Consider the following 26694-nt stretch of genomic DNA (forward strand, 5'->3'; position numbering starts at 1 on the left):
GAGAGAGTCTGAGTGAGCTGGAGGCAGCTGCCCGGAGGAAGAGAAGCGGGGCCCAGTCAGGCTCTGAAATATTGTTATCTTCTGCTTTCTGTTAAGAAGTGCTGAATTTACAGCTCACAGCAATTTAATACCAAAACCGGCAGCAAAATATGTTGTTGCAGACTTACAATCCATTGTTAGCGTTATTAGCATGCATTGGCTCAAGGGCTAACTGTGGCTTCATATTTAGTGTACAGACATCAAAGTGGTATCAATTATCCAATCTATCCTTGAATTCAAGTAGTGTGTAGCAATGCAGATACCATTGTTTTTGCACTATTTGTCAAGATTTTGAGATATGTCTCTGAGGTTTCTGATACTGCCCCAAAACAGTGCAGTTATCTTAACAGATTGCGGAGCAATATATTTAAATAATTTATCAAAAGCATGTCTCTCTACAGAGAAACACTCCATTACTTTACATAAACTGACTGCAAAACATTTTATGGACTTTATATTTAGTAGAAGTTAGATTCAACTAAAACTGTTGACAGTAACTTGAACACTGAGTTTTTTTCACCTCCACTGTGCAGGTGTGAATGCAGAAAATAGATATTTTGTTGTAATTTTGGTGATTAAAGCTGTGTTTCAGCTCCTCTGTCTCCACCCTGCAACCTTCTCTCAGTTTATTTTACCAACACCCCCAATGCTCACTCCTCTGGGGAGGGTCTTCAGGCTTTGTGGAGCTGAACTTCCTGGTTGGCTTTTTCACATTTTTTCCAGGTCGGGAAAAGGTCCCGCCGTCTTTCGGAGAATTGAACTCTGAATGTTCCTGCCATAATTGTCCTAAACACTACAATATGCGCCTGCGTGTGTCCCCTCCTAATTTTCGGTTTGTGAAAGTGAACATGTTCAGGGGTTATCTGTGTTTCTTGAGCGCATTAACAACGATGTCCCCTTACTCGGAGTCACTCCTACTTGTTCCATGCTGCATGTTTTCATGCGGCCCTAATTGATCCCAGATGAGCAGTGAGTGAACTCAGTGCAACTCCAACAGAACCCACTGAAATTGGGTTTTTACTGGCACTGAAGCTCCGCTATGTCAAGGGAACCACAGCTCAGGCTAAACACACTCCCAGCTCCAGATGGTTATGTAGTAAGACCCAGAGAGCTCTATGCACTTAACATGTGTGCTTCTCTCTGTCCTCCACCACTGACCCACAGAAACGTCCTCTGTGTGACTCCTTTGTTTTGATGCAGTTCAACCTTCGAGGTTTGGCAGGGATTCACTGACCTCTGTCTTCTCCTCTGCAGCCTGTTGTCTTGATTGACACGACCAAAAGCAATATGAGGTCATTCCCTGGACTCTGGAGGATTTAAGTCCCATTAATTTTCCTCAAAGACATTAAGAAACTGACTGGAAGAGAACATAACCTGCTCATTTTACCTCGCTCCCTGTGAGAATGTCCTTTATTTTCAAGGACCAGCTGCTTTTAAATATGAAAATGATTTTCCTTTTGCTACAGCCATACGTGGTCTGAGATGACCTGTAGCTTATGCTGGCTAATGTTTGCAAACTTTAGTTTGACTCTCCTTTACATCTGCCAATGTTATGTTATCCTTAAGCATGCTGCAGTATAACATTTGAATGGTTTTAACACAAATGTAAAACATGATGTAAACACACTGTACCTCAGTGGAGGACATATTTGTTGTTTCCTGCTTTTGGTCCTTTACGCTCACACTCTGTGAGGTCGCTTTGTGAAGTCCTGACATCACCTCCAGGTTAGCTGCTGTTCTGTTAGCTTCTGTAACTCAATGCAAACTCTCTCTGAACATCTCTTTCTCAGCAAATCAAACCAGTGATGTTGCGTGCAATGCCAAGGCTTCAGAGAGTGTTTTGAGAAATTCAGGAAATCTTCCATGAAATGCATATTGAGGCTTGGATCCTGACGTCATTGATGATGCCCAAAGCCCTTGAGCAGTTCAGAAATTATTGTTCCTGAATAAAAAAAAATAGAAAAGTCTCATCTGTACATCATTTTCTTAGTGAAACAAAGGGAATTCGCTGCCCTCTGCATGGTTAAACCACAACAGCTTTCCAGTGTTAGAACATTACTATTTCACCTCCCGCCAATATTATATTATGATGCAAGTATTGACCAGGGTCAAGTATTGTAGCAAGTATTGTAGGGTTGATTTACACACAATTAATGCATTGCTTTTTTCTCATTGTTGACAGTCAACAAAATCACAGATAACATGGATAAGACCATCTGTAATGTACTATATCCTCAATAAATTAACCCTTTTACAAACCAATTTACTGGAAAGCTTCAGTGTTCATGAAGTGTTATCTTGCCATCACTAAATGAAACATGTTTGTAGGGTTAATCATCCATATTCAGAGACAAATGTACTACAGCACTGGCCATCAAAAGGATTTTAACAAAGTAAATTTGACGTATCTTTTATATATCTATTTTTAGATGTTTGTGGTCCTGAGTTTTGCCTGCAGGCTACCTTTCAGGCGGTGGGTACAGCACAACCACGACCACTAGCCTTTTTGTAGCCTGAGAGGCATAATCGAGGGCAAATAAAGTCCATGTTTCCCAGTCGCTGCTGCTCTCAAATCTTTCTGTGATTGCTTAGCGCAGGTAATAATTAAAAGTGATCTTGATGAACACAGAGAACAGAATTAATGACTGGTAAATAAAAGATATTCACAATCATATTTTTGTAAGGGAAAAAAAAAAGCAGGTTTATATGTTGATGCATTTCCACTTAATTTGTAAATTTGACCTCTAGCGTTTTTCCATATCATGTCCTAACAGTTTTTGCTGTACACTGAGTTTTAAGACGCTCACCCCCGGCTCCCAGAAATTATAAAATAACCAAAGCATGGAGCATGCATTTACATGTCACTTGCTTCATAATTATTTTTACTATTTCTGACTTAATATGTATGAGTAAACTGGATTTTACAAGACAACCCGGACAGCTTAAAGAACCACCCACACAAGAGCTGGAAAGAGTTCACACTGGGTACACAACAGCTCATTTTTACAACACTTGGACCTAAAAGGTTTCTGCCAAAAATAATGCTTCCCTCTGCAGCTCTGTTGCAACTTCAACTTCTTTGCATGTGTGTTTTATGGTTAATTTTGCCTCAGTGTGATGCAATGATCCTCCCCGGAGGCCAGTACATGAACATTACATGTGGAAAAGGCCCAGAAATGTCTGTATGTGGGAGTCTGCTTGTGTCAGTTTCAGTTTCCAGGCGAGTATACGTGTGAGTGTCTGTGAAAGAAACAATGTGGCATAGGTATACTGTTTGGTTCAGCCTGTGGACGTGAAGTCAAAGTGGTTTTTGTGTTCTGCAATGCTGTACTGTCGTTCTGTGTCTGGAAATGTGTCCCATTTAGTTTGATGTGTGGAACATTTTCTGTCCAACTGACCATTTTCTCTCATAAGAAAAAAAATGTGGTAGTCTGAGGATATTTTTAAATTTTCATATGGTTTAAAAACTGTTCCATGAGAAAACGGAGGTGTGTTTCTAGGATGTCTAAGAAGGTGAAGAAAGGAAACAAAAAACAACTTTGACCATTCTGGTTAAACATTCATTTTCCAATTTAAAGTTTCCCAAACATTTTAGTGTCCATTACTCAGGAGGCTTTTTTTTATTATTATAAAAGGTCTTTTTCTGTTTGCAGCGTTGAGACTAAAGAACCATTTTCTTTTGCTTTTCACGTCTTAGAATGAAATTGTTTGGCATTTTGAACATTGCTTTTTGTTGTCAGTGATCAATAGTGCTCTCATATCTTTAGGGAAAATATAAAGCTAGTGAGAGCCAAAAGACAGTTTAGCTTCACAAAAAGACTGAAACTAAGTGTAAACAGCTTGCTTGGCTCTCTACAAAGGTAACAAAACACGTGGACCCATTTTTGTGATGGCTCATATTTCTGGAGCCCAGATAGTCCAAAAAATGTACCATTGGACCAGAAAGTTGATTTATCTGACAGCCCAGTATCTGGAAAACAAACCCAAGTGCTGTTTCTCCAAAGCACATTGCTAGTTATTATGCAGAATTATATCATCAAACCTTCCTACTATGGTAAAGGCATGACCTGCCCAACTCTGCCTCTGATTGGTTAGTACTTGTTGCTTTTATTGGCCGAATTGTTAAATGTCAATTTACGCTAGTGGCGTGCATTGTGTCTTTTCAAAATAAACTACTATTTTTCCAAGACAGGTACAGTTTCTGCTCATTTAATGCACACAGTATCTTTTCATAATAAACGTTGACAGTAGGTTGGATTTAGGCAACAAAAGTCAGTGTTTAGGTTCAGAACATATGTGAAATATGTGACCTTACAAACTCTGCTACACATACTAACACACTATGTTGTCAAATAATTAGATAGACTTTTGGTTTCATATGGGACACAAACAGCAGTCTCCTGGGCGAAAGTCCAGGTTTTGTTTGACCCATCAACTTCCCGTCTTGTCTCGTGGACTTTCTCACTCTTTTATATGACAGCTTTTGCTTTGAGCATTAAAAAATGCACCTAAGGAGTACCTTGCTGTGTTGGTGTCTAATGCTGAGAAGTGGAAGTAAGATAGGGTTGAATAAGCATATTCTCCTAAAAATTTAGTTTCGGGTTTACTATACATGGGATATAAACTACTGGCTAATTGTTTTACCTTGAAATTAAGTTTATTATCAACACCATTAATAAAAGACTTTACCTGTATCTTAATTTTGAGGGATGGATGGAGTATAACCGGCTCATTTAGTGTCTCTCTGGTAATTTAAAAGCCTTGTGACTGAACTGTTGTCTTAACTGTGAGAGCAAACAGTTGGGATGCAGCTTCCCAGCAGCGGAGCCTATGCATTTCCCAGTTAGAGGATGTGTCCCCCTGGCGAGGCTGGTGGTAGAAGTGGGCTGAATCCTGGAATCCCAGACACATTCCAGAGGAAATGAACGCTGGTGTCGCCTGTGGGGGCGTGAAGAGCCTCCCCTGCCAAAGCGTCTGTCTCCTCCGGCTGTCTTTGATCCGCCTGTTTACTGAAGACCCCCCTAGGTCACTTCCTGTCCCCTAGGGCCCTTGCTGATGTCTCCTCATGCACCTCCATCCTTGGAGTCTGTCACTGACCACCCACTCCATTTTTCTATGTTTCTTCCCCCCTCCTTCGATCTCTTTCGCAGTGCCTACCTTTGTCCTTCTCCCACCCGAAATTTTATTGCACTCCAACTTCAAATCCTAATTTTTCTATCTACCTTCTGTCACGCTCTAAATCCAGCCAAACCTGAGAGATTACATTAATCGAGTCCAGCATTATTACATGCCTACAAGACATGAAGGCACATCTCATATAGTATCTATCAGTGGTTTCCCCTCTGATCCCTTTTATACATGATGTCTGTGGTTGCAGGCGATTCTGGTTAATAAAGGACGGAGCCTGTGATGAGACTGACACTAACCTTTGTCCTACCTGTCCTGTTTTTTTCATGCAGTGGTGCAAAGAGTTGACAGTGTGTCTGAAGGTATTGCAAACTATGGAGGAAAGATAATAGCAGTTGAGACCGATCTGAAAAAGCTAGGTAAGTCTCTGAATTTCAATCTTTAAAACCTGGAATGACATCAGTTTTCTTGTGCTGCATTCAGGCACCTTTGAGATACATTTAAACCGTAAAGATCCTGAGCAAATTTGTTAGATTTCTATTAAAAAACACTGCTAAAAAGGCAAGGAGCAACTTGGCAAGAGATGCTCCACGAATTGCAAGACATTAGGAAAAGTCGACAAGAAAATGGTGTGAAAATAGTTTTTTAAAAAAACGGAAATGTTCCCGAAAGTTATCATTATTACTATTATTATATACTTTTTCATATTTTTTTTATCTATAATTTTCTACTGTTTTCTTTGTGATCATTTTTTGTTTCCTTTTTATTAATTTCAGGATTTGTTTTGTAACTTGAAACTTCTTTGTGTTTTTGACAGAAATCAAGACACTTTGCTCAGGTTTCAAAGGGTTAAACTGAAGTGAAAGCTGCAGGGAGAGGCTGAAACATTTTTGTAATTTGTTTTTCAAATCTCTGTCATCAGATGATCAAGCCGGGGCAAAGTCGGAGAACACTACCACAGAGATCCAGGCTTTCAAGAACAACATCTGGACTCTGCAGAGGCAGCTGTCTGCGGTGGAGGAACGCATCCACAGCGATCAAGTTAAGCTGAGTCAGCTGCAGAGCATTGGCTCAGACATCCAGAGCAGCCAGGGCTCCATTCAGGGATTGCTGGATAGAAACACAGCCACCTTGCACTCCGTAAACGGCACCCTGCAATCTTATGGTGCAATCATTGGCGGTCTGCAGGATGACACAGCCCAACTGCAGAGAGAGCTCCAGATTCAGGTGAAGCTTCAGGACCAGGCGTTGCTCAGCATCAGCAGTCTCAACTTCACCCAGGCCCAGCAGAGAGGCCTAATCGCCGTCCTGCAGCGCTCAGTGGACGACACAAGTCAGGCCATCCAGAAAATGCGCAATGACTTTCAGAGCCTCGTGCAGGCGGCCCGGCAGGTACGCACTGATACCGACTGGCTTCGCAGGAAGGTTGAAAACCTGCAGATCATGTCCAGTAACACCTCGGCTCTTGCAAAAGCCAACAACGACAGCCTGGAGGAGGTGGGATCACAGCTTGCTTTTATGGCCAACCAGCTCCAGAACACCAGCAGCCTGGCGGACGCTCACGACCAAACCCTGAGGGAGATTATGGACCGGCAGAGGGATTTTGGCAACCTCACATCCGCCAAGTTTGACCGGCTGGAAGTGCGATTGGATGAGTCAGAGCAGAGCATAGATCGTGTGACGGGCAACATCAGCTTCACCACACAGCTTCTGGGTGCCATAAACCTCAACCTGAACGACTTGCGTACTTGTTCCGAAACCGTTGGCCGTCACTCGGACTTCTTGCTGAACCTAAACAGCAGCGTGACGGACGTGAGGACAGAGGCAGCCAGTCTGAGGTCCCAGCAGGAAGAGCTGGTAGCACGTGTGGACAAAGAGGTCACCAGCCTCTTTATTGTCATGGAGGAGATGAAGCTGGTTGACACCAAACACTCACAACTAATAACCAACTTCACTATTTTACAGGGTGAGGGATGTGTGTGAAATGAGACTGTTTACTTATTTGCAAAGATTTAGATGAGAAGGTTGATTTCACTCTCATTCCTGCTAAATATCAGTCCCTCCAGGATGTCACGATGTTGCGATTACAATTTGCATAAATTCAGGCAATCCCATCAATTCTGCATAACCTTGCAACTTTGTCCAACCAAAGCGCCTCACTTCATTGTACAGCTGTGCACAACCTATTGATCCGCTCAGCCCCTCTCTCTCTTTCTTTATCATGAAACTGCTGCTACACAGTCACACACACACTGACGGGGTAACTGTCAGCAGCAGAAAGCTAACATTTCTCAACATTTATTAATGGATTTAAAGTCTGAGTAGAGCCACTTAGGTGTCAGCGTTAGAAGCACCAGAACATAAACCACGTGAGCCCCCACGCAGCTGAGCAGCAAATTCAAATCTGCAGCACAGAGCAGCAAATTTTAATACATTTCATGGTGAGGACACATCATTTCAGAACTAAATTTAACAGACCTCTTGAGAACACTGGACACAGGTTATTGTACTGAGTAACTGTCAGAGTAACTAAAATACTAACTTTATTTATGCAGCTTTTTTAAAGACAGAATTTACAAAGTGCTTTGACAAACAAGACAAAGCAGAAGCAAGAGGGTTATTTGCAGAGGCAACATAACTATAAGAGCCAAACAACAATATATACCATTATTATTGTTCATTTTACACCAGTATTGGCTCTGAAAATGCATCATATCATGATGATCATATGTAATTGTAACTTAAGTAAATACAAATGCTTTGATTAAAAAAAATAAAATAAAATATTTAGACATCCTTCACAAGTATTTAAACCTTTAAATCACGAGCAAATTGATTTACTTTTGAAAACATGAGAAAAGGCGATGAGGAACTTGACAAGAAAAGTCCCGTGAATTGCAAGGCATATGTAGATTTTTTTCAGGCCATTTCCTATTGTTCTCTTTTAGTGTTTTTCTTTCTGTCTTTTTTATTCTTGGATTTTCAGGTCATTTTCTTGCACTTTTCACTTCTTCCTTGCTAATTTTTGGGTCATTTCTTCTCAAGTTTCTCATTGCCTTCTTCTCATGTTTTTTTTTAACGATCAAGTCAATCCACTCAGGTTTCAAGGGGTCAATCTGCACAAACAAAGAAATGTCAAAAATAAAAGTTTGAACTCCAATGTTTTTTCCTAGAGTTCAGGTATGTTCTTGCTGTAGACATTGTATCAATCTCCTCATCTAACTCTCCAAAAGAAAGCAAAAAAGTAGCACAATTTGTTTCACTAGCTTACCATTTGTCTTATTTTTCAGGTCCTCCTGGTCCCCGAGGGCCAAGAGGGGACAAAGGACCTCAGGGGCCAGCTGGTCAGACTGGCCAGAAGGGAGAGAAAGGGGACAAAGGTGGTCCAGGGATACGAGGACCCCGAGGAGAGCAGGGTTTCCCAGGCCCCCCAGGTCTGCCAGGGTCAAAAGGCGCGCCAGGCGTACCCGGCAGTCCTGGATCCAAGGGTTCCCGAGGGTCAGGAGGCAGGGCCGGACCTCCTGGGACTAAAGGAGAGCCGGGGGCTGCTGGTCTGCCTGGAAGAGATGGACAGCCTGGTCCCCAGGGGGCACAGGGCCCACCGGGTATCAGAGGTGCAATGGGGCCAGCAGGGGAGCAGGGGCTGAGGGGACTGCCGGGGCCAGTGGGGCCTCCGGGGCCAGCAGGACCACCAGGACAACCAGGGATCCCAGTCCAGAGTCCATTAACGCCTCTGGGGCCTGTGTCTCTGCAGGATGAAGCAGTAGCTCCGACACTATGGGCGCCAGGTACAACTTTAAATGTCATCACCAGAATCAGTTTGTGAGATCCTGAAGAGATAAACTGACTCAGCCAGCATCAGTGTGCATTACTCACATTATTCAAGGCGGATTTATAGTTGTGCGTAGAATCCGCACAGAGCCTAAACCACTGTTAGCATTTGTACTTGTGTGTTGGTGTGTCTTTCGGTACGTTTACATGCACAGTTTAGTCGAGCTACAGTTATAGCTTGATTAAGCCATTTAATTGGGCTATTGTCCTTGTCCCAGTATACATGTCTGACTCCACCACGGCTGGTGGAGATATTCCCTAATTCAGCTAGTTGCAACAAACAATCTATATCAGACTATTGATACAGTCTGATATAGATTGCATCAGGGTATGCGTGTATGCAGAGCCGATGCCGCATGTATGATGTCTGTTTGACGCAGACGTATAAATCCAGTTGCACAGGAATACTGTGCAGGAGTTCCTGTAGGTAAACAGTACCACCAGTGAAAGCAAACCCCAGCTCTTTTCTCGTTCTGGAACAAGCTTTGATTATGTCTATACTACATGCAGCTCCATTGACATCATGGGTATCAAATTAACAACTCAATTAGTATCTATTTAATTGTACTGGTGTTAAAGTTTTTTCAATGCAACCCATTTTTGATGATAATAGTTTTTGGCTGTGTTTTACAGGATGCCCCTCAGAGTGGGTTTACTACAAAGACAAGTGCTACTTTTTCTCCAAAGATCTGCACAGTTTCGACGATGCAAAGGCGACCTGTGAATCAACGTCTGCTTCTCTGTTGATCATCAACGATTTAGAGGAACAGGTGACTCATTACAATTGTATTTTCATCGTAAAATCATGTGTTTGATGTCGGAGGGAAGGTTGTAATTGCTCCGCAATGTGTCGTATCAGAAATGGCTGAAGCTGCAGACCTTCGGAAAAGGTTACTTCTGGATGGGTCTGACCGACAGGGAGGAGGAGAACGTTTGGCGCTGGCTTGATGGGACTCAACCTGCTTTCACGTCAGTAATGATTCAGAAAATACCTTCATCTTAGGGAACATCTTATCCTGTATGAAAGTACATGCTGCTCCTGGGATGGATATTATGTTTCAGAGCACTGGAGCATGGCTTTGTCAAAATAATAACTTGCAGCAGGCTCTAAGTCCTGTGAAAATCTAAACTCTGATATTTTCTGATTGTTCTGTAATGCATGCAAAGCTCCACTGCTCTACTCCTGCCGCCCATCCAAAAAAAAAAAACAAATACTTTCACGTTCAGTAAACCTTTATTTGTTCAGATTGGTCTAATCAGAGTGAACACAACTGCTACTTTTTTCTGTGAATGTTGCGTCATATAAATCAGGAATGATGTTTTCTAGTATTGTTGGAGATGTTTTATACAATTGTCTGACTGTATTGTGTTTTTAATTATTATATTTATTTATCTATTACCTTTACCTATTACTCCCAGGCATTTTTGCAGAAAGTAAAGTCTCTTTGAACTTAGCTTGTGTTCAGGTGTTCAATATGCCTTTATCTTGTGAAATTAAAGTTTATTTAGTTTTCTTTGCAAAAAAAAATGCATGAAATGATGATATATTGGCCTGCTGTACATTTTAACGCTATTTTATCCATTTTAAAACTTATAAGGCTTCATGGCCCCTTTGAAGCTTTAGCGACCCCTAGTGGGGTTGGGACCCTCAGGTTGTGAACCACTAATTTAGACAAGCATTAAAGCTTACAGAGCTACAAATAAAGCATAAAGACACAATTATGAAATCTGAACACAGCAACATGGTTTGAAAGCTCCTGCTGCGTTTTAATTCTCTTTTTCTCTGCTAGATTCTGCTGTAAAGCTAGTGTGTGATCGCCCCCTGTTGTTTGCCTGCAGGAAGTGGAAGCCCGGTCAGCCTGACAACTGGGGCCACGGGCATGAAATGGGAGAAGACTGTGCGGGGCTCATCCATGGAGGGCTGTGGAATGATTTCTTCTGTGAAGATCTCATAAGCTACATCTGTGAGAAGGATCTGGAGACCTGTACGTCTGTTTTTGTCTTCTTTTTTCCGAATGTCACTGTCACACTGTCACTGTTACAGGTCCTGTGTGTAGGATTTAGGGAGATATATATTGGGAGAAATGGAACGTAATATAATAAATGTGTTTTTTTAGTGTATAATCACCACGTAAATAAGATTTATTGTGTATTCGTTACCGCATAATGAGCCATTTTTATCCACACAGAACGGTGCCATGTTATTGTAGATGGCCATGTTCACCAGCGTGTTTTTACAGTGGCCCAGAGCGGACAAGCCACACTATCGCGATGAAGACTTCATAAAAGTCACTGATTTTTTCTTTTTGTTGATGTGAAAACTGCTTTGTTCAGTGTTTTGTGGCGATGACTACACCTCTGTAAATAATTTGCCCCTAGTAAAAAAAAAAAAAACACCTGAAAGTCTGGATCTTAAGTTATCAGAGAAAGTTAGTTAGCAGCCTGTTTCCAACATGTCAAATCAGATCATCAGATAAATCACTGATTGGACCTTTAATTTCTTCAGAGGCTCCCTAATTTCATTCTGTCTGTTTCTCAGCAGCAGGATCGCCTGGATCGTAGCGACGTCTTGAAAGGGAGCTTGCAGTGAGCAGCTAGACTCCCCCCATGTGGCACTGGTCCACCGACGCGGCACATGGAGAGTCCATACGGAGAGAGCAAAGGGACAATTTTGAAATGAGCCCAGGGCTGCAGCAGGAAACGTCTCTCCGATGCTGAAGAGACGCCTTTCTCCTCCAAAGTGAACCAACTTCACCAGCATGTGCAATACAGCAGGGCAATCACAGTAGGAGGACTTTTATTTTTTAAAGTACCAAATCACCAATTGATTTATAAATATATATAAATATTTTTATGGTTATTTGAAATACATTTTATAAAACTGTATTCAACGTGCAACTGAATATCTGAATGTATATTTCATTATGCAACTTTTGTAGGAAACTATGAATTCTATGAAGCCAAGAGGACTTACCATAGTGCTTTTCATAACATGTATCTGTCTGAAAATGAAAAGGTGCAAAATGATGCGCAAAAAAACACGAAATGTCGCTGATATGCTATCCTCGAGGAACCCGTTATCTAACCTCATGAATGTCTATATAGCATTTTCATTTATGCGAGTAGAACCAAATGAAGTATTTACACATAAATACAGAAAAAAATGTCACAATCAGCTTCAAGACTGCACGTTTACAGTTTAATACTCTACGTATGATGCAGTATTTTGTGATTATGAGATTTGTTTTTCATTATTACAGACGCACATGCGTTTATGAATCTGTGGATCCTACCTACAAATATAAAATGTGCCATTTTCTGCACTCAGGTACTGTTTTATTGTTAAGAGAAACACTTGAGTTTAAACGACACTACGAACCATGAAGGAAACACTCAAATAAATGTATAAAAACACAACAAGCTGTTTCTATTTCTTCTTTGGTGTCTACATTTCCATGCAGATCCAGATGAACGGATCTGGTGTCATGTGGTTTATCTGAAGAGGTGTGGACTTGAGTCACAGAACATGGACTCAAGTCAGACTCGAGATAGATTTTTAATATCTTTGGTCTGTTTTTAGTCTCAAAATTGAAGGACAAGGACAAGGATTGCCCGAAACGTCACACCTGTGGAGGTATTTAATAAATCTTTTGGGAGCATATGCTAGTGTGCGGATTCTTTCCATTTTTTCATAATGCAATTTTAACAACACAAATATAATATATTAAATGAAAACCTTTTGAAATTTCTATTTGTAAAAACATGTTTGTGAAAAAGTTACTTAGCTGTTAGCTGTACCTAAGCTTACCTTACCCTGCTAATATTAGCCTTCACTTACTGTTGTTTGTGCAACATCAAGTGCAGAGTTGAACATTAAAAGTTATTGCATCTCAGCTTTTCCAACTGGCACTCAGTAGGTAACACAAGTTAGTCTCGGTTCTCTCCTGTAACTTGACTGGATGCTGTCAGAGCAGTTCAAACAAAATAGATCTGGGAATTAAGTGTTGACTTGCTGGGAATGAAAAGCTGCTGTTAGCTGATTCAGGTTATAAAGGGAAATTAATGGATTTGTGGCACTATTTTTAAAAACACACAACTACTACATCTTTCAGCGTAACCTCGCCAAGCTGTACTTTTCACGCTGCGTTTTCTGGAACGAAGGTAGATGTTAAGCCTTCCAAGTATTATTAGGTCAAAGGTCATAAGTCATTGGTGTTGAAGTCCAAATCCTGTTGCAGGTCTCGTTGTGATTTTGAGTTTGAAGTCAGAAAATTTGTCCATTCCTCTGCAAAAAACATCTTTGGTACACATTCAAAGTTGGATAATATTAACATCATTAACAAGATAATGTTAAACAGTAATATTTTTAAGCTTTTTTTTTTATTTTTTAACATTCTGATGTTAAAATGCCATTCTGTTTGTTGAAGAGAACATTATGACTTGTTGAGGACACAAAACTTTAGGAGTTGGGTCTTTTCAGTCTTGAAGACTTGAGTCTTGTGACTTGTATACAGTGACTTGTTCCCATGTCTGCTTATCTGTCTGCATCAGCGTGAAGGTCATCACAAAACTCTCCATAGTATTGTAGAATTTAGTTTATTGATTTTGCACAAAAAAAGGTATTTTCACATTTCTATCGTTTTGCTCTTGAAAAATAACTTGTCCAGTGATTTTTGTGACATTGACTTTTATTGTTTCTCTTCTCTCTGACCCAGATTATAATTTTCTCAGATAACCATGGGCTTTGCAACATTTGCACTCAGTCATTTCACATCCTGTTTTCCTACTTTAGGTCAATCACAGTCACTCCTTCAGCTGCACAGAAGATTGAAATGATCTTACAATAGCACCTTTAGTAGGAGGGAATCTAACTACCTTTCTATCACATGAGATTCTTTCTGTTAAAAAACAAACAACAGCGACTGAAGACTGCGAGTGCTCACACAAATCTGAATTGTCGTCTCACCTACAGCGGCCTGTAGAGAAAGCTCTTTTGAAGACTCAAATTAAGATGCACTCTTGTAAATGAATTTGACATCGTAAACATCACAGCGACATCGAAGAATGCAGGAGCCAAGCGGACACAATGTTAAGTCTGAGCTGTGCTTGCTCTAAGTGATACAGTATGTGAATAAATTATCTTTTAAGAAATACTATCAACCGCTCGTTTCACATTGCATCATTTACAAACATACAACAAAAGAAGCAGCATCTTGTCTAAATGTGGATTTATTGTTGAGGTATGATAGAGCTATGCATATTTTCTCTTTTTTAAACCCTGCCAATTGGGTCGGATGTGGGGACACTTCAGGAGACACAACTTGCAATCTTCCTCCTTTTATTTCACATTTCCCTGGAAGCCTCTTTGTTTACCTTTCTCTCCTTCACACAGGTGGTGGCTCATATTTTTCAGTGCAACAAGGCGCAGTAAGGCAGAGCAACGTCAAGGCTTCTGTGTCGAGCTCCAGCAACACTGGGACTGTAAACGTGTTTCCAGTATGACCATTCAGATAGGAATCAATCCTGTAAAGACTCAGGTATTATTGCTCAGTGCTGATGGACTCCTCGCTCTCGTCAGACAGGTGGTGGTCGTCTGCACAGCTCTTCCGGTCCCGTGCAATGAAGAATGTAACGGCCAATTGGTGCTAAAGATGGAGGTGTTGATGGGAGTGGGGGAGGTGACGATGACGGTGGTGGAGGTGGAGGCAGGCTGGCTCAAACGAAGGCATGAGGTGAGTGACTCGTCTAGTCGTCCTTTTCCACTATGACCTCACCGAGAAGCACCCTTCTCCTCTGCCGCAGCATGTGGAAGTAGAGCTGAGGAAACACTGAAAACAAACAATCAATGCAAACTTTTGAAATCACAGTTTTTTATGTTCGTTCTACCTTATTCCTGAGAGCGCTGCTGTAGAAATGATCATGGGTGCAACTTCCGGTGGAAAAGGAAGGAATTTAAAGACGTTTCTTGGACTTTAGGACATTTCTAAGGATTTTATTTTTACTGTGAATTAGAAAATGGTTGGGGGTGCATCCAACACTTTATCAGAGTTGAATATCACTGCTATAGTGCATAAAAAGGTACAAAATCGAGCTTGTTTATCAAAAAGCTTTGGATTAAAACATGAAATAGTTCAGCATACGCGCTTAAAGAATAACTCATATTGACCCCCAACATCTCATAGGCAGGTTTTGTTACTTTTGGACGGAGCTCCTTAGCAAGTTAAGATAACCATCTCCTGGCTCCAGCTTCATATTTAACATGCAGACATAAGAGTGGTATTGATTTTCTCATCAAACTGTAAGAAAGAAAAACGACACGTTGCAATGTCACTGCGACAAAAGAAAATTGGCATTTAGAAAAACGTGGGAAACTACACCCATTGGCTCCAAAATGTTCTCTCTGATCTTTCAAAAGGCTGCACACTATGTGTTTCATCATAACGTGCAGTGTGGGAGTAAAACTGCTCCTTACGTGGGATGTAGGACAGCATGACGATGATGAGGCAGTAGTAGTAGTCGAAGGACACGTTATACTTGTTGGGGAGTCTCATGGAGTACATTCCAGATCTGCGCACGAACGGCAGAGCAGCATAAATGGTCAGCAGCTCCCCGACGACTCCCAGAGGGTACAGCACGATGAAAAGGTTGTATCTGAGAGGGAAAAGATGAACACGGTCACACACCTGCAACAAAAACCTCAAGGTAAAAGTTTGTTAAAACAATCACATGCTTTGATGTTGACACACACAAAAACTGCAACGACCTTTAGTCAGTGCATGCTTCCTTTTTTTAAATTAGGTTAAATTTCTAGGTCACCAATAAACAAGCATAAGCAACAAATCATACAGTATACAACTGTCAAATATTTTAAAAAGTAAGAAAAGCAATCTGTAAATACTATAAGCTGTAAGATCCTGACAGTTTTCAGATTAAAAACACATTTTTCTGTCTCTCTAAATGCTCCTTGTCTTATTTCACACCTTAAACTTTGCACAAGTAATCAAACACAATGAATTCAGTCCTCTTCGTATGTTTGCAGCTTACAGCAGTTTTCTTTCATTCACTGATATTCCCAATATTATCAGCAGAAAACTGGAAAAGGGAGAGTTATTGATTCAAATGGAGAGCTGAGAGACAGAATGAAATCAAAAAAGGAGCAAACTCTTTAATGTTTTGTCTCTGTGACACAAAAATATATGTTTTACTGTTGGAGGGTTTGATAATAAGATGAATCTTTTTGGGCAGTGTGTCTCTCAGCCCTGCTGTAACTTGTCTCCACCCACTGGTCCACTCTGCTCAGGTGTGCTGCGCCACGCAGGTGAAGGGGGCGTGGCCTCGGGGAAGAAAGGAGCGGGGAATTTTTTGGGGAGGGATTTTTTATTTTGTTTGGTGAAGGAGAAACTGAGGAGTAACCAGGCAGCCTGCCGCGGAGAAAACCACATGTAACTCTTTTAATGGTTGTATATGATGGACTGGAGGCAGCAGTGAAACCAGTGCGACCATTAGGACTGAACAGACCATCAAACCGACGCCCGATTTTTTATTTTCTTCATTCGACAGTCGGTGAGTTTGACTCTGTTTCTGGATATTTTTGTGTTGCAGTGCATTGCTTTGTATTTTTGCATTGTGATGGGAGGATATTGGACATTTCTCTTTTGGTTGAATGGAAGACTGTTTTTGAGATGGACAAAGTGGACAGTTTCCTGTAGTGGACATTCCTACCGTAATAAACTGTGTTCAAGCTTACATTTAAGTTTACTTTTAGTGCTGTATTTTACAGATGTCACTGAGGAATTAAAGCCTGCCCCATTACTTTGCAGTCCCGCTTTTTAACAGAGTCATTAGCACCACAGTAGCTCCTGAATTTCACTTGCAGCTAGGGTTTAAATGTTAAAAAAATCCTTTATTTTCATTTTAATTTACTTTTCTCACCTAAATGACATAGTCAGAGCTGCCATGTTGACAAGTCAGAAACCTGATGTTTAGTTTCAGTTTCATTACTTGTGCATGGTTGATATAAAGACGCCTGTCTAGTGCAGGGGTGTCCAAACTTTTGTTTTGAATGGGGGCCAGATCAGGGTATGAGAAACTATCTGGAGGCCAGCTGCTTCTCTAACCATAATGAGTATTTGAGCTCCTGAAAGCGGCAGCCTTCACTGTCGACTTTTCACTATTTTGCTGTGGTCATGTCTGCTAACTTGCAGGAATATTAGTTGTTCGGTAACCGTTCATTTGTTAATGCAAACACATCAGTTCTGCCTGTGCACGTCCTTCTAAGTGCACATCTACAAACTCCTGCCAACGTAAGTCAACAGAAAAAATGCCAAGTGATCTTGCTTGATTAATCAATCAGATCCAGTATATATTGTAAACTTAAATATATTGCATGTAAATGTATTGGATATTTTGAAAAGATAAGCTGCAGGCTGTTTAAAATTGCCCCCCGGAGTGGACTTTTTTAATAGCATCTGCAGTGAGGTTGCAGAACAGAAGCTCCTTTGTGTGAAGCGTTTCGGGGAACTACGATGACTGACAACAAAATGTACAAACTAACTGGGCCTGTCAAAAGCCAGTGTTTGGTTTGCAACTTGGCGATCTCTGTAGACCCAGACCCGCTCCATATATAGGCACAAATGGCTCATTTTCAGGTAACAAAAACACAATAATTCTTAGTTTCAGGTGATTATAATCTAATAAAAACAGTTATGGAAATATGACATACAATTTCTGCTGTAAGATGCCCCTAAACTCCACACACGAGACCTTTAAAGGTGAGTGTGTTGACATTTATGATTGAAACCCAGATATTAATGCAATTATTTGCTAGGCTAAGAGGAAAACAGAAAGCGATCCGGGGATTGTTTTGACAACAGCGCCAACAATAATAACCACTTAGAAACGCTGGAGGAAGACGGATCTCGACGATGATGGGTGGTGACTAAAACTTGGACAGGGAGCTGGGTATCTCCTGGTTAAAGGGATGCGATTTGGCAGATGTTGTATTGAGCAAAGCTGCAGGATCAGATTGTTTTTGGCCTCTGACAGCGGAAGCACTAAACAGTAAATAAATACAGACACCTAAATGTATACACAGACAGCTGAAGAAAGTTGGCTTTATATCTATAACTTGGATCTGAGAATGACACATTAAAATATAGTCCTAAATCTGTCATGAAATCATTCACAAACTGTCATCTTTTTTGCCCGTCGCTCTACAGAGGTGTGACGCCTACACCGCCTCCCTTTTGTGCCACCACACGGTCTCTGTGGTTCGATCTGTGTCGTGACTCAGGGCCGCAGAGATCCTGCATTTAGTCGAGACCGCAGCAAAGGCTCGGGGGAGCGTCTCGGCGGATGTGATAGAAATGTTGGGCGAACATTCCATGACCAAAACAGATGGTCTTAAAAACATGAGCAGCTGAACATGAGACCCTCTCCGGGGGCCTGGTGTCTCCTCTATGCTCGAAGAAAGAGTTGGGGGGTTGGGGGGGCAGGGAGGAGAGTGGCATTCAGCACACGAGAAAAACCCAAAACAAAAGAGTAACTGGCAAAAAACTGACATTCACATGAAACGCTGAAGTAGCAAAAAAGTCTACACTGTGCCGCAGGGTAACTACACACTTCCAAACCCAAACTTATATTATCTGACATCTAAATGCAAATAGCTAGATGTTTATTATGTAAATAAATGATTTTAAAACCCAATACAGCAGAGCTGTTTTCCAGGCTGTAACACACAGCCTTTAAATATCTCAAATATGGCCAAAGAAATACATCTCAAAATGTTTGTTATTGTCTTATTGCTACGTTTATGACACTGATACTTCCTGCTTCTTTTGCAGACATAATATAGCAACTTGTTCTCATCTCTTTTAGAATTTATTTATTTTATTGTGAAATATCTCAATGATTTTGGACAGATCTGGAATGTAACTTCTTAAAAACCTATTATAGGACGGCTTGAGAATGATAGACAGAGGTGTGATGACACGCAGAAAAGGGCTACAGGTTGGACTCGAACTCCTCCAGGACTCATCTAATATGTGGTGCACACTCTACCAGGTGAGCTACAGGTCACCCCATGCAACTGTCTTTAAATACCTTATATTTTATTCATATATACTTATGTCATTTGTATTTGTTTTTACATGTGCTGTTATTATTTACCTCCTGTTTTGTACATTTAATTCTTTCATTTATTTTTATTTTTTTTATTTTGCTGTTTTTTCCTTGGCTGCCTAAACATCATAAAACCACTCTGCTTGTATGATCAATTTAATTTAAAAAATCCTGAATTTTAAATTTAAGAAAGCAAAGTCAGAGCAACAGCCTGGACGTATTTTTCCACACTTATCCAGACCAGAAAATTACTAAAATTAAATTACATACTTTTCCATTCTGCATAGGAACCCAGCTACTTGGGAACTTTGTCTGCAGAGTCAGAGCAGCTAGATTTACTCAGAAAATAAGTTGATGCGATTATAAACGTCACTATTCTGAAGTGACACAGATAGCCGCTCTGGGCTGTGAGATGCCAAGCCTGTGTGTTGGACAGCTATCAATGTGTACAGCCGACGTTCCTCCCAACAGCTCTAATTTCAGCTGAGCTACTGTAGCAGAGAGACTGCCACGTCACAAGTGCTCTTCATACAGTAGTAGGAAGGCATTATGTCACTGTAGAGCTGAGAAATGTGATGACAATCAGCACATTTGACTGATTATTATGGCAATTTTTTTGTTTTCAGTAGGCTTTGGATCTAAAGCAACACTTTTTCGATTGCTGTCCTCACAGAAATAATGTTTTGGGGGTTTTTTTTACAGTTTTTAGGAGCAAGTTAACAAAAAAAAGTAAACTGGTATATTTAATAATTGATAAAGCCTCTAAATAATCCCTAAATGTCTGCAACTTCTGCTCTGCATCGTCAGAATTGTTAGTTTACACACCACAGACAAGTGAATGGCTAATGAGGTGCTAATCAATAAACACACACACATGTTGCTTCTCTGTGTGAGACAGGCGATACTTAATACACGCACACACGGCTACACTACTTCCTAATGTAAAGCCCGTCTGGGCTCGGGGAGGGAAGCATGCCAGAGGTGAAACTGTCAGATCAGCGCCGACATGCTCAGACAACAATGTCCGACACAACAATGGCAATTCAAGCTCATCCTGGAGTCTCCACCTGGCCCATTTGATGAAGTATGGCAGGTGGTGGAGCAGGTTGAATGTGTAGTAGGAATATCTGGTAATCTCTGTTATCGTCCACACGACCAGGAATAGGATTACGCTTTCTTCATTCTGGACCTTTGTTTAAATGGGGGAAAATGCACCAGCAAAGATACAGAGGAAGGAAAAAGTGACATGTTTACATGAGTCACACCTGACAGGTGCTGCTCTCACAGGAGGTTCTGGTGTGTGCAGATGTGTGGGGTGTGAAATATAAAACAAACAAAACTTTAATAAGGCACACCAGTTCTAGTAGTTTTCAGGCAAGAGATGCTTAAAATAGACACAAAAATAGATTTGCTGAAAGAATCCTTCTTATAAACGGTCATTAACGTGTATGCAAGGATTACTGAACGTAGACCAGGGGCCCAAAGTGTCAGGGGCCCCCTGGCCGTCTCCTGCAAATTGTCACTAAAATAAACACGTACCAACCGGGTAGAGACTTAAAAGGACTACCAAAAGATTCATAGGAGACCCAAGGAGACACAAAACAACAACAAAGATGCACAAAAAGACTGCAAAAATACAAATAGCCTAAAAAGAATAACAAAACATCCACAGAGACACAAAAAAGACCAGACACAAAACAGCAAAAGACACAAAAAGTCCACAATGGGACAAAAAAAAGCTACAAAGAGACACAAAAAGACTACAAAGAGACATTAAGACTAAATAGAGAAACAAAAAGTCCACGGAGACACTCAACTACAATGAGACAACAAAGAAACACAAAACAATTACAAAGAGGCACAAAAGAGACAAAAAACATCCTCAGAGAGACACAAAACAACAGACACCAAACAGCTACAGAGAGACACTAAAATACCACAAAGACATAAAATAACCACAAGGAGACACAAAGACACTAAATTACCACAAAAAGACACAGAAACCACAAAAAGATGCATAATGACAACAAAAAGATACAAAACATTGAAAAAAAGAGACAAAACTACCCCAGAGTCTGTGTCTTATGTAGGAGAGATGGTGGGGCCTTTTGCCTATCTGGGGGCCCCAGGGCCCAAAATGTCATAATCCACCCACGAAGTGTTCACTGTATGTGTGGAGGTTATAACATGGAGGTAAAACTTGTAATTAAAATAGTAATTCTTGCACAATTTCTCAAAGATGTTAAAGAAATAAAAAAGTACAATCTATTGCTATTTTCCATAAAAAACCACAGCAGCATTATTGTGTGTGTGTGTGTGTGTGTGAGTGTGTGTGTGAGTGTGTGTGTTGCACTGTGACAATCACCTGTCTGATGCTGTTGGTGATGAACCAAACCATGAAAATCCGTGAACACACTTGAACCCCGGTTACAATGACAGAAGTCCTCACAATCCCTGCAGCAGAACAAAAGAGTGAAAAAATAAACTCTTTACAGCTGCAGAGGTTGTCGGCACGTAAGAGTATTTTAACAAGTAAAAATCATCACATACCGATTGCACAATGTCCCACCTGTAAGTGGGACAAAATACATAGAAACAAGTTGAATCACTATCATTTCTCACAGTAATGGTGTTTTATCAGGTCATGCAACAACTGCACGGATGCAGGTGACATCTCCTCCACTCAGATTCTTACCTCAACTAAAGCAAAGGTCTGGAAAAACTTGAGTGTCCTTGCTATACTTCTGTACAGGCCCTTGTGTGTGCCTTTCATGATGTAGAAGCGAATCATTGCCATGGCCAAAACCAGCCACCTGCAGAGACAGACAAACAGGTGATATTACACAAAGGCAACACTTTAGTGTGAGATGGATGGTTTATTTTATCCTGTGGCCAAGTACTGATACAAGACAATCTAATGATGGTTGAAATTTTAAAATCATGTTATTCAGCTCTGCACTTGTGCAAAGTGTAGCTATTTTTCTGTGCTCAGCCTCTAAATCTGCTGCATCATCTCACAGCTTTAGTCTTATCCAAAACTTCTAAATCAGATTCCCACACCTTTCATTGCTTCAGTTAAGGGACTAAAGTACAGCAGAAACCAGATATTCTTTGCAGTTTTCTTTAAAAGTCAATGTTGCAGCATAAAATACCACCTCATGATTTTTTCCGCTTTCTATTTGTTTTTATTGCATATTATGGTTGTTGCTTCTTATAAACTTGTTTTATGCTTTTTTTGCACTTTGGTTTTCACTTTTGTTGTTTTGATATTTATTTTATATTTATCTTACTTTTATTTGTTTTCCACCTTTGGCCTGTTCACAATTTATTTCCAGAGTTATGGTATCCATGTGCTGTATAATGATTTTGTTTTTTTTTCTTATTTTAAAAAAAATATATATTATAAAAATATATATATATATATATTCTATATATTGTTAGGTGTTACTTTTTAGCAATCTCGCATGTAAAGCACTTTGAGCTTCATTTTATGTATGAAAGGTGCTATACTATTTATTTATTTACTATTATTATTATTATTATTATCCTGCTGTTGCACTTCATCATAGTGTAAATCAACAAAGAAAGAGGCAAAATGTGCATGTTATGCACATTTAGAGTAGGACCAAGCTTGTAATATCATTGACTTGATAAAATATTGCATAATGATGACAATGGCAAAATCATGGATAAAGCTTAAGATGATGAGAAAAAGACAGAATGTTTCAATTTTAGTTCTTTTCATTAACTTTAAATGTGCAGGCCGACAGCAGGAGCATAACAAAGAGCCTATGTTATTATACACCAAAAGTTAACCTGACTCCTCATTAGTTCTTGTAACATTAGCAGCTTCTTTAAAACATTTTAACATATAGACACCTAAGTGACTTGCATCTATTTTGCACAATTTCAGTAATTTCAGGTTTGAAATTTGTTCTTACATTATTTTTGTCTATTTTTTAAACATTGATTTAAACATAAAGGTCCCACTGAGATACAATATCTCTTCTCCCGGCTGGTTCTGAGCAGCAAAATACGGGACGGTTAATATCACAGAAAAACATACAGTAATCAGGAATCCCTGCTTTTCTCCCTGATGACAAACACGTCAACAGTAGCAAAACATCCCTGCAGCCTAAGCCATGCAAAAGGTAGATATTCCTTTAATTTGACTTGAAACTCTGAATAAAGTCAGCTTAACTGTTGAGACTGCCTCTGAACTCATTGGGAGAAACAGCATCTCAAGGTGAAATACTTACTACTTACTATACCAGACTTTGGTACACTTTTTTGGGGCCAAATACTTTAATCACAAAGTCACATGATGCCCTATTGCCCAAAAAGACTTCTTCCCACAAACTTCCACGGCAAAAGAGACAAACTTAAATCAGTGGATATATTTTTTGAGCATCACAGCCCCTGATGTACGACTTGTTTAACTATAAGGATTTGATCCATTCGGTCCGATTTACATTTTGAAATTCTAGATGAGCAGCATCATTTAATGATTTTATCCCCATTAAAGTTAGGGAAGAACTGAACCTTAAGTTAGCCACACAGCCGGCAGCGCTTGCTTTTTAGGGCCCTAAAATGTAGGAGTTTGGGCTAATTTCATACCACAAAAATCAAGCTGATAATCAAGTGCTTGATTTGTCCGTTCTGGGCTACTGTAGAAGAACATGGCAGACTTTATAGAAGAGGACCTGCTCCCTATGTAAATATAAACAGCTCATTCTAATGTAACAAAAACATGATTTTACAGTGACTATAAAGTGAGAAAAGCAGCTTTGAACATTCAACCACATTTCTGCCAGATGCCCCAAAATCCTACACACTGGACCTTTTCATCATCTGACAGCTATAGTTAGTTGTTTTGCACGAGAAGATTTTAATGCAAGCAAAACAGGTAGAGTCTATAAAACACATGTTGTTAGAAATTAATATACCCAACAGGACATAGCAGTGATACTCGAACCTACGGCCCGCGGGCCAAATCTGCCCCCCCCCCCCCATTTTCTAATTCACAATAAAAACTGTTCTTGTACTTTTAGTATACATAAGATGCCAGAGTGCATTAAACAGCATCAAAATAGAGCTTGTTTATCAAAAAATGTGCCAGTGGAGGATCCACTGCACCCCCTGACAAGGTCATAGCTAAGCCCGTAATGTCCTAAAATCCTTGAAAAGTCCTTAAATCATAAAAATGTCCTGAAATCCTAGAAATGTCTCAAAATCTTAGAAACATCCTAAAATCCTACATGATAAAATCCTAAAACCCTAGAAATGTCCTTAAATCCTAGAAATGTACTGAAATCACAGAAACATGATAAAAGCCTAGAAATGTATGGAAATCAGAGAAATGTACTAACATCCAAGAAATGTCCTAAAATCTTATAAAGCCAAAAATCTTAGAGACATGGTAAAAGCCTAGAAATGTCCTAAAATCCTAGAAACATGTTTGGGGCTGCTGCGACTGGCCCCGGGCCTCCTGTCATTTTTCATAAGTGGCCCCCAGACAAAGCAAGTTGGTCCATAGGCTACATACACACCTGATGCTTCTAATGATAGTGAAAATAATCATAAGAAGCAGTCCATTAGAAAATAGTTCAAATGAAAACAACTACAACAGTAAAATCCTGCTTTTACACTAATACATGAGTAATCTAATAACCTTATATAATATAATATAGTCTAACAGTCACAGGGCCATTATTCTGTATTGATTACTTTAACTTTCAATACCTGATATTATTTTCTATTAGGTCTATGTTTTATGTACTTTTATATAAGTACAATTTTGACTTTAGGACTTTTATTTGAGTATTACTTGAATATTTCTACGCTGTGGTATTGCTACTAAAATAAAAGTCTTTCTTCCTCTCTGAAGGCGCATGTATTGATCCGGTGAGTTCCTCTGATGTGACAGCTCTGTTATTTATTCATAGCTGATGTGACACCAGCAGACAAGTATTGATTCCCATCTGCGCGTCCTGCCAGTCTATCCCATAAACACGACACAAAATACTCTGTTTGCCATTCACAAATGTTATGTTGTGATTAAAAAATCTGCCCATTGAGCATTTCAGTGCCCCAGTCAGACCTGAGCTCCAGTGTCAGCGCGCTCCGGCTATACTTATCACTGCAACTGTCGGACGCGCTGTGGGCCTTGACGCTGACACCATGCAGTCAGCCCTATTTGGACACGGCTGCTGCGCCAGACTGTCACTTTAACCAAACACCATTCATTCATTGTGTAACACTCACACAAATAGCCATTATATTGACATGTATTTTCGAAATATCAAACAGTTCACTCAAGTTTTCTCCAAACTCCCGTGCGCCGCTAAATAGAGCCCGCTGAACAGGCACTTTCGGCTTGCCACAGAGACACACAGTCCTATAAACAGCAACACACGCTTACAGTTTTTTAGGGAGCGGCTAACTTTAAAGACTTTTCTTATTAATAGGCGGCCGGCCGGATTATTACGCACGTACCCGGCGGTCATGGCGATGTTGTAGAAAGTGAGCCATGCGGTGACGAGGGCGCTTTTCGTTCTCTTCTTGTTGTTGTTTTCCTTCTCCTCAACCGTGCCGTCCTCCTCGCTGGACGCCATGGTACCGGGGGCAGGGTGGGGAAGTCAGGAAGGGAGCTGACAGCTGGGGCTGGGAGGGAGGGGAGCAGCAGGGTCGTTCATCCATGCGCCCCTCTCTCGCGGGATTATTGCTGCAACAAGTGCGTGGCCTGCCGGTGGGCCAGCGACTGTTATTATAGGTTCATTAAAAATTTAAATAAATAAAACCCCTTTACAGACAATGTAATCGCACAGTAGACATTTTCTTGCAATCAAAGTGCTTCACTAAAAACGTGGCAAAACCCAATTATTTTTTTTTAATACGATCTATAGTATTTTCGTTTATTTTTAATTCTACTTCTATTTTATTGTATTAAATAGACTGTTTTTTTCTACCAGACATTTTAAACCATTTATCTGCATATTTTTCAGATAATTTTCTAATTTTTTTTTTTTTTTTACTTTTTTATTTTGCAAATTTTGGGGCCATGTCTTGTAAAGTTTATACATTTCCAATATTTGTTAAATCATTGACGATATTTTGCACATTTTGTCACTAGATGGCGATGTTTAAACGTGAGAGGAGCCTTCAGGTTTTCTGTGGCATCATGTGCCTTCAGTTTATAGTCACTGGTCTTTGGATGGTGACTGTGGGTGTCAGCAAGTCCACCTATGTTTAAATTTAGCGTATAACTAATGCAAAGCATGTATGTCAGTTGCTGAGAATAATGTAGGTCCTCTATTGTGTCACTGATTGATAAGACAGGGCTTTAGCTTCAAAAGCATAGATTGATGATCATTTTCAAGACTTCATCATCCCACTGAGATGCTTGTTGCACACACACATCCTTCAGGGTGCACAGTTACCTTTGTTTTTATCGTGTGTGTGTGTATAAAGAGAGCAAAGGGCCGGTCACATCACCGTCACACCAAGGTACACAATGCCTAGTGCAGTGTAAGCAGTTGGGTGAGCAGAGAGCCAGGGCTGTGGTGTGTGGAAAATGCT

General features: G+C 40.3%; 2 protein-coding genes across 2 annotated transcripts in view; one reads left to right on the forward strand and one right to left on the reverse strand.

Moving 5' to 3' along the window:
- LOC121960627 (collectin-12-like) overlaps nt 1-12404 on the forward strand; it is a 39779-nt gene extending 27375 nt beyond the window's left edge. The window contains 7 exon segments of the mRNA XM_042510415.1: nt 5499-5585; nt 6089-7132; nt 8457-8954; nt 9631-9767; nt 9857-9966; nt 10837-10982; nt 11537-12404. Coding sequence (XP_042366349.1) covers nt 5499-5585; nt 6089-7132; nt 8457-8954; nt 9631-9767; nt 9857-9966; nt 10837-10982; nt 11537-11559 — 2045 coding nt within the window. The 3' untranslated portion in view covers nt 11560-12404.
- A 1173-nt stretch (nt 12405-13577) lies between these two features.
- Nucleotides 13578-25767, reverse strand: hacd1 (3-hydroxyacyl-CoA dehydratase 1). Its single transcript, XM_042510922.1, has 7 exons — nt 25612-25767; nt 21812-21929; nt 21667-21685; nt 21482-21570; nt 20184-20305; nt 15470-15648; nt 13578-14825 (listed from the first exon to the last, which is right to left on the reverse strand). Exons 1-7 carry the CDS (start codon nt 25728-25730, stop codon nt 14743-14745), a joined length of 729 nt encoding a protein of 242 aa, XP_042366856.1. The 5' UTR covers nt 25731-25767; the 3' UTR covers nt 13578-14742.
- Nucleotides 25768-26694: the final 927 nt, after the last annotated feature.

The sequence above is a fragment of the Plectropomus leopardus genome, chromosome 21, assembly GCF_008729295.1.
Source record: "Plectropomus leopardus isolate mb chromosome 21, YSFRI_Pleo_2.0, whole genome shotgun sequence".
Lineage (NCBI taxonomy): Eukaryota > Metazoa > Chordata > Actinopteri > Perciformes > Serranidae > Plectropomus > Plectropomus leopardus.

Bases quoted from the DNA above. Each gene is read 5' to 3' on its own strand.
- hacd1 (XM_042510922.1), bottom strand. From the start codon at position 25,730: ATGGCGTCCAGCGAGGAGGACGGCACGGTTGAGGAGAAGGAAAACAAC. The intron at 21,930-25,611 runs GTACGTGCGTAA...CTGTCTCTGCAG, and splicing joins AACATCGCCATGACCGCCGG to GTGGCTGGTTTTGGCCATGG. The intron at 15,649-20,183 runs GTGGAGACTCCA...TTTCCCTCTCAG, and splicing joins TACTTCATCAAATGGGCCAG to ATACAACCTTTTCATCGTGC.